We start from the raw sequence: 13,677 nt of genomic DNA on the forward strand, positions 1-13,677 counted from the left end.
CACAGCCCCACTTCACACTGTGACACTCCCAGTTCCAGCCACCAGTCCCATCCTGGTCCCAGTATTTGCACTGTAGAAAGGATTACACTCCTCCTGTTGCTACCATAGAAGCATGATTAATTCAAATGCCTGAGGGTTTCTCACACCACTGATGTTTGGCCTAAAGATAGTCATAGAAGAAAGAAGTTATTATTGCGTGGTCCTGCTATAAATGCTCTAATTTGGAATAAAGTTCCCTGCATAGTTTAAGACCCACCAACTACTGAATCATCAGCAGTGTTACTGTAAGTATGGGGGTCATGGAAGATCCTTAATGTAAAAAACCTTTATATTATAGTTTTCTTGGCCTTTTGGTAGGACTGTAAATTCTGTTGATAAGTAACTGTTCTCACAGAATATATCTCGATTCCCTTAAGGCACTTGACTTTGTTCCATATCATACAGACACACAGAACGAGCTGGATTTACAAACTGGTTTACAGCCCAGTCTCTAAGGAATTATGATAGTCATTAACGTGGTGCCAGGGAGCAGAGTGCCAAAGGTCTCAGCTCATGGGCCAAAACTGTTTAGTAGTTCTACAACTGTGAGAATTATACAAAATCTGTGGCAAAATCTGCTGCTGATAAGAAGTTTGCTTCATTTGCAGATAATGAAGACATTACCATAGGAGTAATTAAATTGCTTTGTTGGAAGATAGCAGCCCTGATGTATTTTAATGCAGTTAAACACTTAAGGTGATAATTGTTTTGGGAAAACAATGACATAAATTGCATGTATGGATCAAAGGCCTGGATTCTGGTGAGAAGCTAACATTAACAGTGCAAAACCACCCCAGAATAAACCCTCAAATAATGCTGTACATACAGGGAATGTATTCTTTGAATGTATAAGGGGAGAGTGTTGTGTAAGGCAAAGAAGCGACCCAGTCTTGTAAGGATGTGGTAAACTCATGCCTGGCAGTCTCAACACACCAGCAGTCCATGCACCATACCTAACACAACCAGATTGTGTGGCATTAAATGCCCCTAAACTTTGCAACTTCTCAGCAAATACTGCAGGTCTGAGCACCCCAGTCTTATTTTCCTTCTTCCCTTCCTGAGCCTGGTAAAAACTGCTCACAGCAGTGCCATCCCCTGCAGGCTCCAGCCATCCTCTGGCCCACTTGCTGGTGTTCCTCCTCTCCTCTGCTAAAATAGGTTCCAAAATGAAGCTGGTGAGTAGATGGAACTTTGGAAGAGGAAAAAATTCTGAAGAGGTGGGACTAAGGACAGTGTCACTCAGTGGCTCAGGGAAGGGGGACACAGAGCATCCCCACAATGCCAGCTGACAAAATTTGGAGACAATTCGTCACAAGACACAAAACATCCCAAGAAACAGGGCAGGAGGCAATGGGCAGAAAGCAATGCACAGAAAGTTCCACCTGAATATAAAAAACTTCTTTACTGGAACACATTGCCCAGTAAACACAATCCTGTGCCCTGAGCTCTACGGTAACTCTGCTTGAGCAGGGAGGTTGGACCAGATCAACGACTGTGGTCCCTTCCCACATTATCCATTCTGTGATTCTGTGACAAATCCCAAAGCCCCACTAATACCTTAAACCTAAAGGTGTAAATTTTGCTATGGAAGGCAAAATCCCCACAATCTTTAAAAGAATATGCATCTATTTATACAAAATGTAGACTCGAAGGATGTTCAGTTCACACGACCCTCATACACAATAGACCCAACGCTTTCACCTAGGCCTTGAACCATAGGCAGCCTTGTACTCTCCAGAGGTTTTGAACGGTTTTGAAAGATATTCCGGGGCTTCCATACAACTCCTGTCCGGGACCTGCGGTGCCCAAGACACGGGAGGCCAGGCCAGGCCAGGCCGCTCCCTCAGGAGCGAGCCCACCGGACGGCCCCAGGCGGGGCTGAGTCACAGCCTCCCGCTGCCGGGGCCGCGAGCCGCCGCCACGCCACGCCACGCCGTGCCGTGCCGTGCCGTGTCGTGCCGTGCCGTGCCGTGCCGCCCCGAGAGAAGGCGGCGCGAGGGCCGGCGGTTCCGGCGGCAGAGGCGGTGACATGGCGGCGGCGGATGTGCGTCCTGCGCCCCGCCCCAGCCCTGCCCCGCCGCCGGCCGCCGGGCCGCGTAGACGGGGCGGCACGGCCGCCTCTCCCCGCGCAGCCGCCGCTCTGCCGGCGGCCGCCATGGAGGATGTGGGCTCGGGCGTGAACGCGGACGCGGAGGTGCGGAAGCTGCAGGAGCTGGTGAAGAAGCTAGAGAAGCAGAATGAACAGCTTCGCAGCCGCCACGGCGCCCTGCCCGCCGCCCCCGCCAGCCCCAAGCGCCTGCCGAGCGCCGGGCCCTCCTCGCCGCCCCCCGCCGTCTCCGCGTCGCCCGACGGCCGCTGTCTCAGCACCAGGGCCACCGCCCGGCACTCGCTCCTCGAGGAGCCCGGCGGTGGCGATGGGGATAACGGCGGCAATGGCCTCCTGGACGACGCGGCGGTGCTCAGGCCGGAGGAGCTGGAGCGGCTGGCCGGCTGCGATGAGGACGAGACCGGCTGGTGAGGAGGCGGCCGGGGTGGGGATCGGGCGGGGGCGGGTTGGTGAGCAGGGCTCCGCCGTGCCTGGGTGGGGAAGGGGCTGTTTCCAGGCGTGTGGCTGATGTCGGAGGGGGTCTCGGGGCTTTGTGTGCGGAGGCAGCCTCGCCCTCTGGGCTGGGTGAAGGGCTTAATGAGCTGGACTAGGCGCCTGCCGGGGAAGGGTGTTTGGCTTTCTGCAAGCGGCGGTGAAGCTCCCTGGAGGCCGCGGCTCTGCCCTGCTTGCTGCTCGGCCGCGAGGGGAGCGTTACTTGGGGGCACTCGGACCCCGAGCGGGCTCCGGTGCTGCCGCAGAACGAGCCGGCAGTGTTTTCGGGAGTGCAGGCGGTGGAGAGGCATTGACAAACTTGTGGGAAATTTCTGCGTATAGAATTGGCCCACACGTAGTGTTAGACTTCAGACATGCATCGGGCACCTTTAATGCCTCGATTTCTTTCAACTGTAAAGGCAGCAATGTAGCACTTTTTCATCTCATAAACGCTTTGCCCTTAGGCGTTCTAATTTATCGCTAATGATGTAGGATCACGGTTTCCCTTAGGTGGTTCCTCGGTATAAATGGACTGCTTACCCTGCTGCTTCAGCAGAAACAGCTGCAGGTGGCTGTTTGCCTTGTCATTATTAACACTTGATTGAGCTTCCACTGAGAATCAAGGAGACTTGGCTCTCTCCACACATCACACTGGCTCCAGCTGTCGTTTTGAAGTTTCCTGTGACAGTTGTTGAGCGGCAGCCTCAGAGCTGCAGGAGAAATAGTGGGGAGGAGCGCCGTGTCAGCACCATGTCCACAGAGAAATGCAAGGGAAGCATGTACAGGGACAAAAAGCGTAAACTTTTGTTTAAACAGACATGCTGACTGTCTTGCAACAGAACTGATTGTGGGTCCATCTACGAAGGTCTCTGGAAGCAAACATGCAGACAGATTTACAAAACAAACAAAAATGTCTTGCAGAGTTAGGAACGCCTTTAAAAATTCTGGAATGACTCCATGCATGAGCAATGTTTTACTTGCTCAGGGAGGAGACGGCATGTGCGCTTCCTTGGAGAAATCATTTGCCTGACATTCAGCCCGATCCACTGGAGAAGTATGAGAGCATAAGTTTATTCTCATCCAACACTAAATTAACACAGGGCATCATCTCCCAGAAGATGAGTCTGTGCAAGGCAGCTACTCTTATTTCTCACTGTATGCCTGGTAACCTACAAGGGCCTACAGCCCTTGATGGAAATAGAATCTGGTAAATTTGCACTGCAGGTTTGGAGTGGCATGGCCAAATTTATTTGTAAATGTTGTGAATTCTAGTGACAATAGATCTTACTGTTTTATACATTAATTCTAAATCATGGGTAACATAATGAGTCTCTTAAGTGAAAGTGAATGTCCCGACAGAGTGTGTGGTGGCAGTGTATGGTGACAGTGGTGGCATTAGTGCTGTGTTTTTGTTGACGCAGTTCTGGGCACTCACGGGGCAGCCGCACGGTTCGCTGAGCGCTGCCCTTGCTGGTGTCAGGTGTTTGGCTGCCAGTTATTGTGGCACCCTCATGTTGCTGTGCAAGTTGTGGTGCTCAAAAGGCAGCAAAACTTATAGGCAGTCTTTTGCACATCTTGATTCCTTTACTAATATTTTGGCAGCTATAATGCTGAAGTGATTTAGTTGCTAATTTTCAGTCTCAGGCATGGGACACTTAGTGAGACACAAATGCATGAAACAAAAGAAGCAATTGTAAAAACTTACAAATTGTCACACATATCACAAAATATGGATATGTGGTTGTTTAAAAAAAGTGTTTTCCTGCTGTTGTTTAATATGCAATTAATGATCAAGATAGTTTAGCTAGAATGATGATTTTTTTGTTCCAAAGTGCTTAATAAAAATGGAAATCAAGCTCTTGGAATTTCTAAACATCTTTTAATTCAACTGTTGAAACGCTAAATAGTCCAACCCCTTTTATTTTCCTATGAAGGTAAGATGCCTTTGTATTTATGCATTTGATTAATGGAGTTTTTGCTCTTAATGAAGTTTGAAATTTTCAGAGGGCTAATGGAGCAATCTAAAAGAAACAAGCCTGTTTTTTTTAGGAGGGGTTGGTGTGAGTAAGTGGATTTCCCTTAAACTGTTTTATAAATATCCTGCTCCTAAGGCCTTGGCTATGCAAGGTCATTCATAAAATAATTTAATCAACTGAAAGGGTGAATGTATTCAATGAAATTTAAGTCTCATATGAACTCTTTGAGGTTCAAATGGATTGGATCACTACACTACTACTTAACCCAAAGTCCTGTTTAAAATATGGGATTATACGCTGTCAAAATCAAATACCTCTCTCTTAGCAGCTGAGGACACCTCTTGGGGAAACAAACTAAATCATTGTTTGTTCATAAAAAATTGATTCATCTTGCCTGTTTTGCTTGTCTACAGATAGAAGTTAAGATTTGTCTTTACTTTTGATTTCAAAAGGACCTTGCTGTGGGCAGTAATAGGTGTTAAAGGGTGCTGGTTATCACTGTTCTTTTCTGTTTTGTGTAATACAGACATTTTCATACCCCATTATGAAATTGTCTGCAGTTTTGTCATAGCAGAATAAATATTTTTCTTAACTGTTAAAATTGTTTTATATTTAATGCCTACATGAGATTAGTGGCTGTGAATTTAAGACAGAACACTTAATACTGTGATTGAAATTGATACTAGAATGTGACATGTTTCTTTAAATCTACATTGTAGAGTTGATCAACTTATTTTTAGCTTTTAAAATGCATTTAGGTAAGAACAGAAGTGTCAAGTGAAAAAGTAAGGAGAAGGTGCAACTGTCAAACAAGCAAAGGAACTTTGACACTGCTGTTTTAATAGCAGCATTAGCTATTCAAACATCCATAGAGTATTAGTGAATTTTGGGATTGTTTATATTTTTGCTTGATTGTTTTTCTTCTCTGTGCTTCTTAAATCCAGATTCACTTCACGTTTTAAACATTTTTGCATCAGACAATCTTCAAATTATGTGGTAAATTATTAAAAATATTTTACTGAATTTAGATTGAGTTTCTTGTCTATATGCTTCTGAAGGTTGTTTAATGTGCTGAAACTTTCTTCCTGCTAAGGTCCTGAAGGTTGCAGATTGGCACATATGTACTTGCACACTGTACTGAGCTCTGCACAGACCCATGGAGACTTTGCTTTAGGCCTGCTGATTATTTCCTCCAGTTATCAGCAACTTTCATAATCTACTCTATGGGTGTTCCTATTTAGCTGTTCTTGAACCAGATTGCATCAAATTTAATTTTTTTCAAGTTCAGTCTGAACAGGTCTTTTCTTACTAATTAATTGCAAAGACAATAGGGCAGAAGAGGTGACCAGAGTGGAGAAATCTTCAGAGAAGTGGTGTGCACCTCCTTGCCTGACTTGCTGGGTAAGGTTGGGTGTGGATGTGTTATCTGGATAACAGGGTGCAGGGTGGCTTGCCATGCTGCTTTTAAAAAGAGTTTATTGGGTCTTGAGTTTATTGCAGGATAAGTGTGCACACGTGGGCAATTACTCTAGATGAGTTACTGTGCTGGGAACCCACTGTCACTTCCTTTGTGGTAACTTGTTGCACGGTCTCCCAGACTAAGCTCTCTGAGAAGTTTTGTTTTAAATTTGAGCAAAGCATGCTGTACTTTTCTTCAAAATTTACTTGCAGCATGTGCATAAGAGTATAGAGCTTGCTGTGTATCTATTTTGTACATGTAATTGCTCAGCAAACTTCAGAACAGTTGTTCCTCTTTAAATGACAGTGCTATAAAAACTAGCACCCATGTTTTCATATCAGCATCAAGTCTCCTTGGTAGGGTTAAAATAGCTGACAGTTGACTGACCTTATTTAACAAGAGGCGGTTATTGTGTATTTAAAATTAAATTATTGGTGTTTTTTTACTAACTGAATAGCTAAAAGTAATAGTTTCAGTGTTTGTTAAGAGCTCAGGCTGGTTGTGTATCCTGCCTAGTTCAAATGGAAGGCACATACATTTGCTGTTATACTCTCTCTCGTTCAGCAGCTATTTCTAATTTGCACCTGTTGGTAGCAGTGCAAGTTTCCGCTCCAGCCATCCGTTAGCGTTACTTGGCCAAGGGCCTGTGTGCGATACACGATTGTCATCTGTAATGATTCTTCTGTCTCATATTGCTGGATGTCCCTTGAGCACCAGCATTGTTTTGGAATCCTGGTTTGCCATAGTGAGCTGGTAAAGTATACTGTGACTGTTTTAGGCTAGAGCTCCACCTGAATGAAACCCCATTGCTGAAATTGCATTGCAGCATTTCCTGTTTAAGTGTTAAATTTTATTGAATTAATGTGGTTTAGGCCCTTTGGAAGCAGGACAGATTCTGATCAATTTCTGTTCCATGGTGTAAGTAAAAGAGAAATTGCTGCTTTTCATTTTGTGGCACATAAAAAGTCAATTTGATTTAAAGTTGTTGGGGTTTAACCAAATTCAGATAACATCTTCATAAACTAGGAAGATAATATGAAAAGAAGCATGGAGGAAAAGTAGGGATTATGGAAGTCATCAGTGTTATAATGAAAAGCAATTGGTAACATTAAATAATACTCAGTTTGATTATTGTCTTTGAGATATCCATATTTGTCGTGAAACAGATATTTGAGAACTGGAGGAAGAATCCTGAGAAAGAACTATTTCAAATTCTGACCTTTTTTGTGATAATTATAGCTTTTAAACATGCTTGATATTTAGATATAAGGAAATCATTGATATGGGTTTCCTTTACTTGTCCTAATGATATTACTGAAATTTACTACATAATCATGTCTTGTTTAGGCATGATTCACATTTCTACAACTTGTAGTTGTTGGTAGAGCTCTCAGGCGAAGTCATTAAAAGGAATTTTATTTTGGAGCACATTTATTTGGACACAGAACTTCTCAACTTTTCTCTCTTGAATGTAAGTATGAACAATGCTATGTTCGAGCACATATGCACTAATAAATTCCTTATGAAAAGCTTCTCAGATAGTGGACAGTTGTACAATTTGTGTGGTAGTTCTGGAGAAGGTACATGATGGTGGTTTTGATGGCCTATTTCCCATTCTGCAAGATCCTTTTCCGACACAAACATGTTCTTCTGGATGAGGAAATGAATAATGGCAGTAATTTCCAGCAACTAGCCAGGGCACAGCTAACTAGCTTTTATTGTTGGGCACAGAAAGATAGTTGTGTTCCAAATTGCACTTTGCAACCTCTTGGATATTCTTAATTCTGCTTAAAAAATTCATTATGTAACTGAGATGTACCACTGTGATATGAAGGTTTAATGAGTCTGTCAAAGGCTTTTTGTAGTATTCATATTCTGCAGTTTATATTCATAGACTGGAGTTTGCTGTAGTTTGTACAATCTCTCAGAACTAGAAGTATTCTGTGAAGTAGAGCTGAAAACTAATAATTGCAGGCTAAACAATGTGTATCTTAGTCAGCCACAGCTGTGGCACAGGAATTTTGTGGGATAGGGAGAAGAAAAGGAGATCTGTGGGCCACATAAGTGCAGGGATGTCACTTAATTTTTTGATTGATTTGTCTTTCAGCCAGAGATGCTTTTCAGATCTTTACCTGTCCATTCAAAATGTGTCTTAAATTTTAACATGCTTAAGTCACTTCAGATAGGTTTTCCTAAATCTTTTTAATTGTCTTAAAATAGCTTAGACTGACACTCTTGTGTTCTAAACTGTCTGTTTCCAAGACTGTCCAGTATTATTGTCTCCTGATTTATGTTTTCATTAGCTTTTCACTGTGAAGTTTCTTTCTTGTATTTTAGGGGCATTTCTTATTGATTTATCCTTGGATTTCAGTTTTTTCTCCTCATCATGTCTTCAGGTTTTTAATCTTGCTTTTGCACGCATCACGTTTTGTGTGCTCCCATTTAATTTCCCTTATTGTAACTTCCAGTTTTTGCTTAAACCTAATGTAACTAAAATAAATGAGCTCTAACTTCAGATTCCTTCCACTTGTCATCTTCTTTCTGATTCAGATTTGTGACTTCATGTTTTCCCTCACTCTTGTACTGAGCAGTGGAAGGATTTGATACAAAAAGACACTTCCTTTTTTTTCCAGGCTTCTTGTTTCATGCCTGTAGCAACTAGCCTCTTGTATTTTAATGCACTGGGAGGTGTTCCTCAGGTGAGGTAATCTGTACACAGATATTCCACTCCTGATGCAGTGGTGTGTCCTCTTTCTTCAAAGCCTTTTGTGACTCACCTGTGTCCCAGTGCAACGTGCTGCATCTTGCTCCATTTGGCTGACATCATGTTTGCTTGTAGTCAGGGCAGTCTTCCTGCAAAACTCTGCTTGTTTCTGTGCTGCATCTTCCTGGAACTAATCAGTAGAGCCTCTGGCTGCTTTCAGCCTCAGGTTGGTGCTGCTCTGCTGTGGTTGACTAGTAAGAGCCAAAGGAAGGAAATATTAATGGCTGCAGCAGAGTCATAGTGTCTGCTCTCCTTAGTGTTGTTTCAAAGTAGATCAAAGCTCCTGAGCTCCTCTTAATGTACCATTTTGTTCTGTTTTATCTTATGTCACTGAGTTGTGGAGTCTTTACTCCATTGAGGAGAGATTGGAGTATATATTTCTGGTGTGTTAACGTTTGTAGTATGGATGGCAACTGTAAGTTGTCAGCTTCCTCAATAATTTTTAACTTCCTGATTTGAGAGAGTTGATTTACAGTGGTTAAAGATGTATGAAGTCATTCTGATAATCTTCTGTCTTGAAGTTGCTGTACTGCCAGTCAGTGCTGTTGTGTTGCTGTAGATTGCATTGACAGGTACACATGGGATCTCTTCTGGAAGGTTCTTCAGCTAAAGAGGACCTAGATCATTTGGATCAAACAGTTTGACCAGGAAGACCACTTAGCTGTGTGAAGTTACTTGTTTGAGCTTCATGTATCTGTTCTTTTTCTGATGTTGGGCAAAGAGGAAGAAGTAATAGAGGCATCACTCTGATTCTTAGCCTTGCCCTTGGTCCTTTTGGTTTTTGTAAAATCCAAGTTAGGCAAAGCAAGTAGAGTTAAGTCAGTCTCAAGACTTGAGATTGGCTGTTCTTTGTCAGGTGGAATATTAAGATCACTGTTTATAGTGAGACTTGATAATTGCATGATGTGCAAGAAACTGCCCTGAAAGAGCTGTTTTGTCACTGCATGAGTGTATGTGTGTCTATGTGTTGGAGTTGCATGAAATATGTATGTTGTCAAGTTCTGTCTTTCCTTGAAGTCCAAGTTATGAAACAAAGGTTGATAAAGGAGTTGGAAGAGGTGGGGGGAATATGCGATATGTATTTGGTTAGAAAGGGAGGTGGAAAAGAGGGAGGGAGCTGTGTGAGCCTGGATTGCTTCAGTAAATAAACTACTTGTGAAACAAATGGAACAATTGGGAGTTCCTGAAAGGAATGTGCTGAAGTTTAAAATATCAGGTAGAGTTTTGATTAGACCAGTCCTCAAAGACGACATACATTTTAATTTCTTGCCTTTTATACTGGCTGCTACTGTAAACTGAATGTGCACGGAACTTCTCAAACACAGCAAGGCATGCCAGCTATCCAGAGCACCAGGAGTGAGTCTGGCCTGTACTGGGCAAAGCTGGCCTTGTTGCCTTTGACACTTCTGTGTATTGTATAAACATACCTTAGGACAGAAAGGAGTACAGGTAAGTACTAAAAAGACAGTAAATTCTAAATGCTGGAGAGATAGTAAATGTTAAACATTACTTTTAATGGTATGGAGATGTCCTAAAAATTACAGAAAGTGGTGTAATTGTTTACACAACTGTGAAAATTGAGTGACTCTTGTGCTTTTCAAGGATCTTCAGGGCTATAAATACATGAAGAGCTTTTAGCTTTTCCTTTGGGCTGAGTGCCCAGTTGCAGGCGTTTCTACAAAAGCAGTTATGACAGCATGATATTGGCCACAGCATAAACCCCTTGAACTACAGTAAGTGGCAGTGACTATTTGGATTGTTACAAACAGCTTCATTTTTATTTTAAAACCTGGCAGCTGAAATATTTTCTTGCCTGGATCTGCAAGCATAGCTTGCTAATTTCTGTGTTAGAGGGAAGAGTGTTTTGGAGCTCGCTCTTAATAAAGATCAGTATTTTGGGTGACAGGTGGTTTTATAAACATAAGCTTTTGTAAGAAGTGAACTTAATGGTAGTAATTACAAAAAATCTCTAAAAGCTATTATAACACAAACAGTTCAAGTTCTAGAATTACAGAGGAGAGATGAGATAATCTTGTAGAGAGAAAGTTGTAGGAAATAACTTGTGTTGCTAATGTCATTGGCATAAAGAGAACAACTTTTGCTGTGTGTTTTGTACAGAAGCATGTCTGATTAGACTGTCAGATGTTCCTAAGTGATGCTGTGTGGCATGCAATCATATTCACTTGGAATATGAAGTCTGTCATTACCCTAGAAGAAACACTTGTTTAGCTGATTCTGCCCATGCATAATCTCTAGTTAAGAGTTATGTCTTGCAATTCACTTTTGTCTTTTGCTGAACCACATTTCCAAGTTTGGTTCTAATTCAAAGTAAGGCTTAAAGTTCCCTGCTGCGAGTGTGTGATTGGTTATGACTTTTCCTTTGATCTGTCTGTTGAGGGAGGAGAAGTTTTCAGCTAAATTTCTAGAGTTTTTTAACTGGACTACTACTTTCTTTAGTCATGGAATGTTGATGTTAAAATAAATGAGTGGAGATGCAGACAGACAAAGGTTTCAGTATATCTGGCAAAACAATATGATCTCGTTGTTTCTCTCCACTCTCCTGTGTGCATTATCTCTTTTTCCTTGTTGCTAATGCTTGACTGTGTACCTCCTTAGGACAGAGATAGTTTCTTTGTTCTGTGTTCAAAGAGAGTGGAAAGATCAGGTGCTAGGATAGCAATAATAAACAAAAATAAATTGTTTATTGTTCAAGGCTACTGAAACAGTAGTTGTGTTTTGTGTACTTTAGCAGGGCTCCTTGGCTGTTAAGATGCTTATTGCTTCCTTTGCTTAGGAAAACAAGAGTTCTCTGTTGCATAGTGTTTTATTTCTTTCAGGTGAATCTGAAAAGATTAATCCTCATTTGTATGTTTATGTATATTATGGACAGTGAAATTGTCCATGATGTGTCTGAAGTCCTTGGTAGGCATATGTTATCACTGTTATACTCTATCCAAAATAGTTAATTGCAGGGTCAAATCTGTGCTTTCTTTATCTTTTGGGATTGTACTATCATGTAGATAGAGTATTAAAACTGAAATAGCATACTCCGTGGTATTCTGTTGCATGTCTGATCTTATGCTCATTTTGTTTGTCCTCATAATTTATTTTTTTTTCTCTGTTTTCCAGGTTATATACATCTCCAAAGAAGAAAAAAAATCCACTGCAAAAAAGTGTCAGTCCATTAGTTTGGTGCAGACAGGTATTGGATTACCCAAGTCCTGATGTTGAATGTGCTAAGAAGTCACTGATCCACAAGCTGGAACAAACAATGTCAGGTGAGTTTCTGCACACTGAAACCCCTGGGTTGTATGTATTTATTCTGAAACAGCATCAAAATTAGCTAATGGTTGTGAGATAAAACATCTATCAATTACTTGTGTCTAAAGCTTTCATTATGGTTTATAAAGTCATTAATTCTACTCATTTTACTCATATGAATGAAATGAAAGAAGGCATTAGATCATGAGTCATGATTTCAGAGTTTTGTAATACCTGCATAGTTTGGTCTGATGTTTTCAGGAAAAGCCAATGGTTTTAACTCAAAAAGTTTTCTCTTTTTTTTTTTTTTATAGAGGCCTATATTAAGATATCATAATTGTTAGGTGTTTGTCAGTATTTTAGCATGAAACTTGATTTTCTGCTAAATTATCTATTTTACTTCATCTAAAGAAATGGAGGCTTATGTTTTTGAATACTTTTGGGAGATGATAATGATTTCTTCTCCTCACATCCCCAGTAACTTGAGATCTAGTTACAGTCAGATTTTAAAAAAATCCAGAGTTTGATTCTTCCTTAATACTAATTAGTTGCTTATATTCAAAACTGGAGAGTGTTTGACCCTGTGAGAATGCAAGTCTGCATTCTCCATCCTTCTATTACCAGACTTTTTAATGTCAAACCAGCAGCAAAATCCTGAAGGTCTGATTTGAATTCTCGGTCCATCTTGTTTCTTGCTTTGTTTTGTTTCTTTGTTGGAACCTATTTTTTTTAAATTATGCTGAGAAAACTCACTTTCTTGTTATTAATAGCTCTTCTCCTCCTGTTGCCTCTTTTTGTAGTCTGCTACTGCTACATGTTAAACTGTTATCTTCAGGAATTAGCAGAATAGTTGGACTTGAGCTAAGAGTGTATGAACACACAGTTCCAGCAGCCACCTCCTTTCCATGGTTATATGTAAACTTTGTGCTGAGTTTATTTGGCTGTGACTTCTTTCCTGTCCTTGTATTGTTTTTTGGAGCAATTCAGTCTTTATTCTGGTTTGTACTAAAACTGTTCTCAATAAGATTTGAATCCATTCTTTATTCTTAGGAAAATCATGGGCATAGTGGTGGAAGTGCCTTCAGTACGAGTCACCCTAAATATTTCCCTATTTCTTGTGCTTTTTTATGCTGCCTGGACAATTGTCTTTTAAAAATTTACCTCAACAGTTAACATAACATATGATATAGATACAGGCAAAGACTGAGATTGTGAACAACAAAAAGCACTCACATCACAGGGATTTATGAAGGATGATACAGGTTTGGGAATCTGAATACTACTGAGTATTTATGAATGGATAGCAGTTGATTGACATAATTCTGTTTGTGGTTTAACTTCTTTCAGAATTGAGTAGAAGTCTTGCGGAAATATCACTAATTCTGCTACCCACAGGGTATCTTTAAAAATTCATAGCTGAAGCAGAATGGCAGGAAACTTGTCTGTGAAATGGATACATTTGAAAGTTTTAACATTCCAATGATGTGTTTTCTCTTTTTTTTTGTTTTCCCCTAGATCTGTGAATCTGCTTCTGGCAGTGATACTTGTAAGAATAACACAATTTGTAGTATTAATTGGTGGAAATACAAATGGGGCACAT

The 13,677-nt window shown here is 41.2% G+C and overlaps 1 protein-coding gene across 7 annotated transcripts in view; it reads left to right on the forward strand.

Moving 5' to 3' along the window:
- Positions 1 to 2,194: 2,194 nt before the first annotated feature.
- SLAIN2 (SLAIN motif family member 2) overlaps positions 2,195 to 13,677 on the forward strand; it is a 34,179-nt gene continuing 22,696 nt past the window's right edge. For all 7 annotated transcript variants that reach the window (XM_054292475.1, XM_054292482.1, XM_054292496.1 and 4 more), the window contains exons 1-2: positions 2,195 to 2,553; positions 11,946 to 12,094. In XM_054292475.1, coding sequence (XP_054148450.1) covers positions 2,195 to 2,553; positions 11,946 to 12,094 — 508 coding nt within the window. The remainder of the gene's footprint in view (positions 2,554 to 11,945; positions 12,095 to 13,677) is intronic.

This window comes from Melozone crissalis, unplaced genomic scaffold (assembly GCF_028551555.1).
Source record: "Melozone crissalis strain CALT ecotype California unplaced genomic scaffold, PUWL_Pcris_2 ptg000006l_1, whole genome shotgun sequence".
In the NCBI taxonomy this organism is placed as follows: Eukaryota; Metazoa; Chordata; class Aves; order Passeriformes; family Passerellidae; genus Melozone; species Melozone crissalis.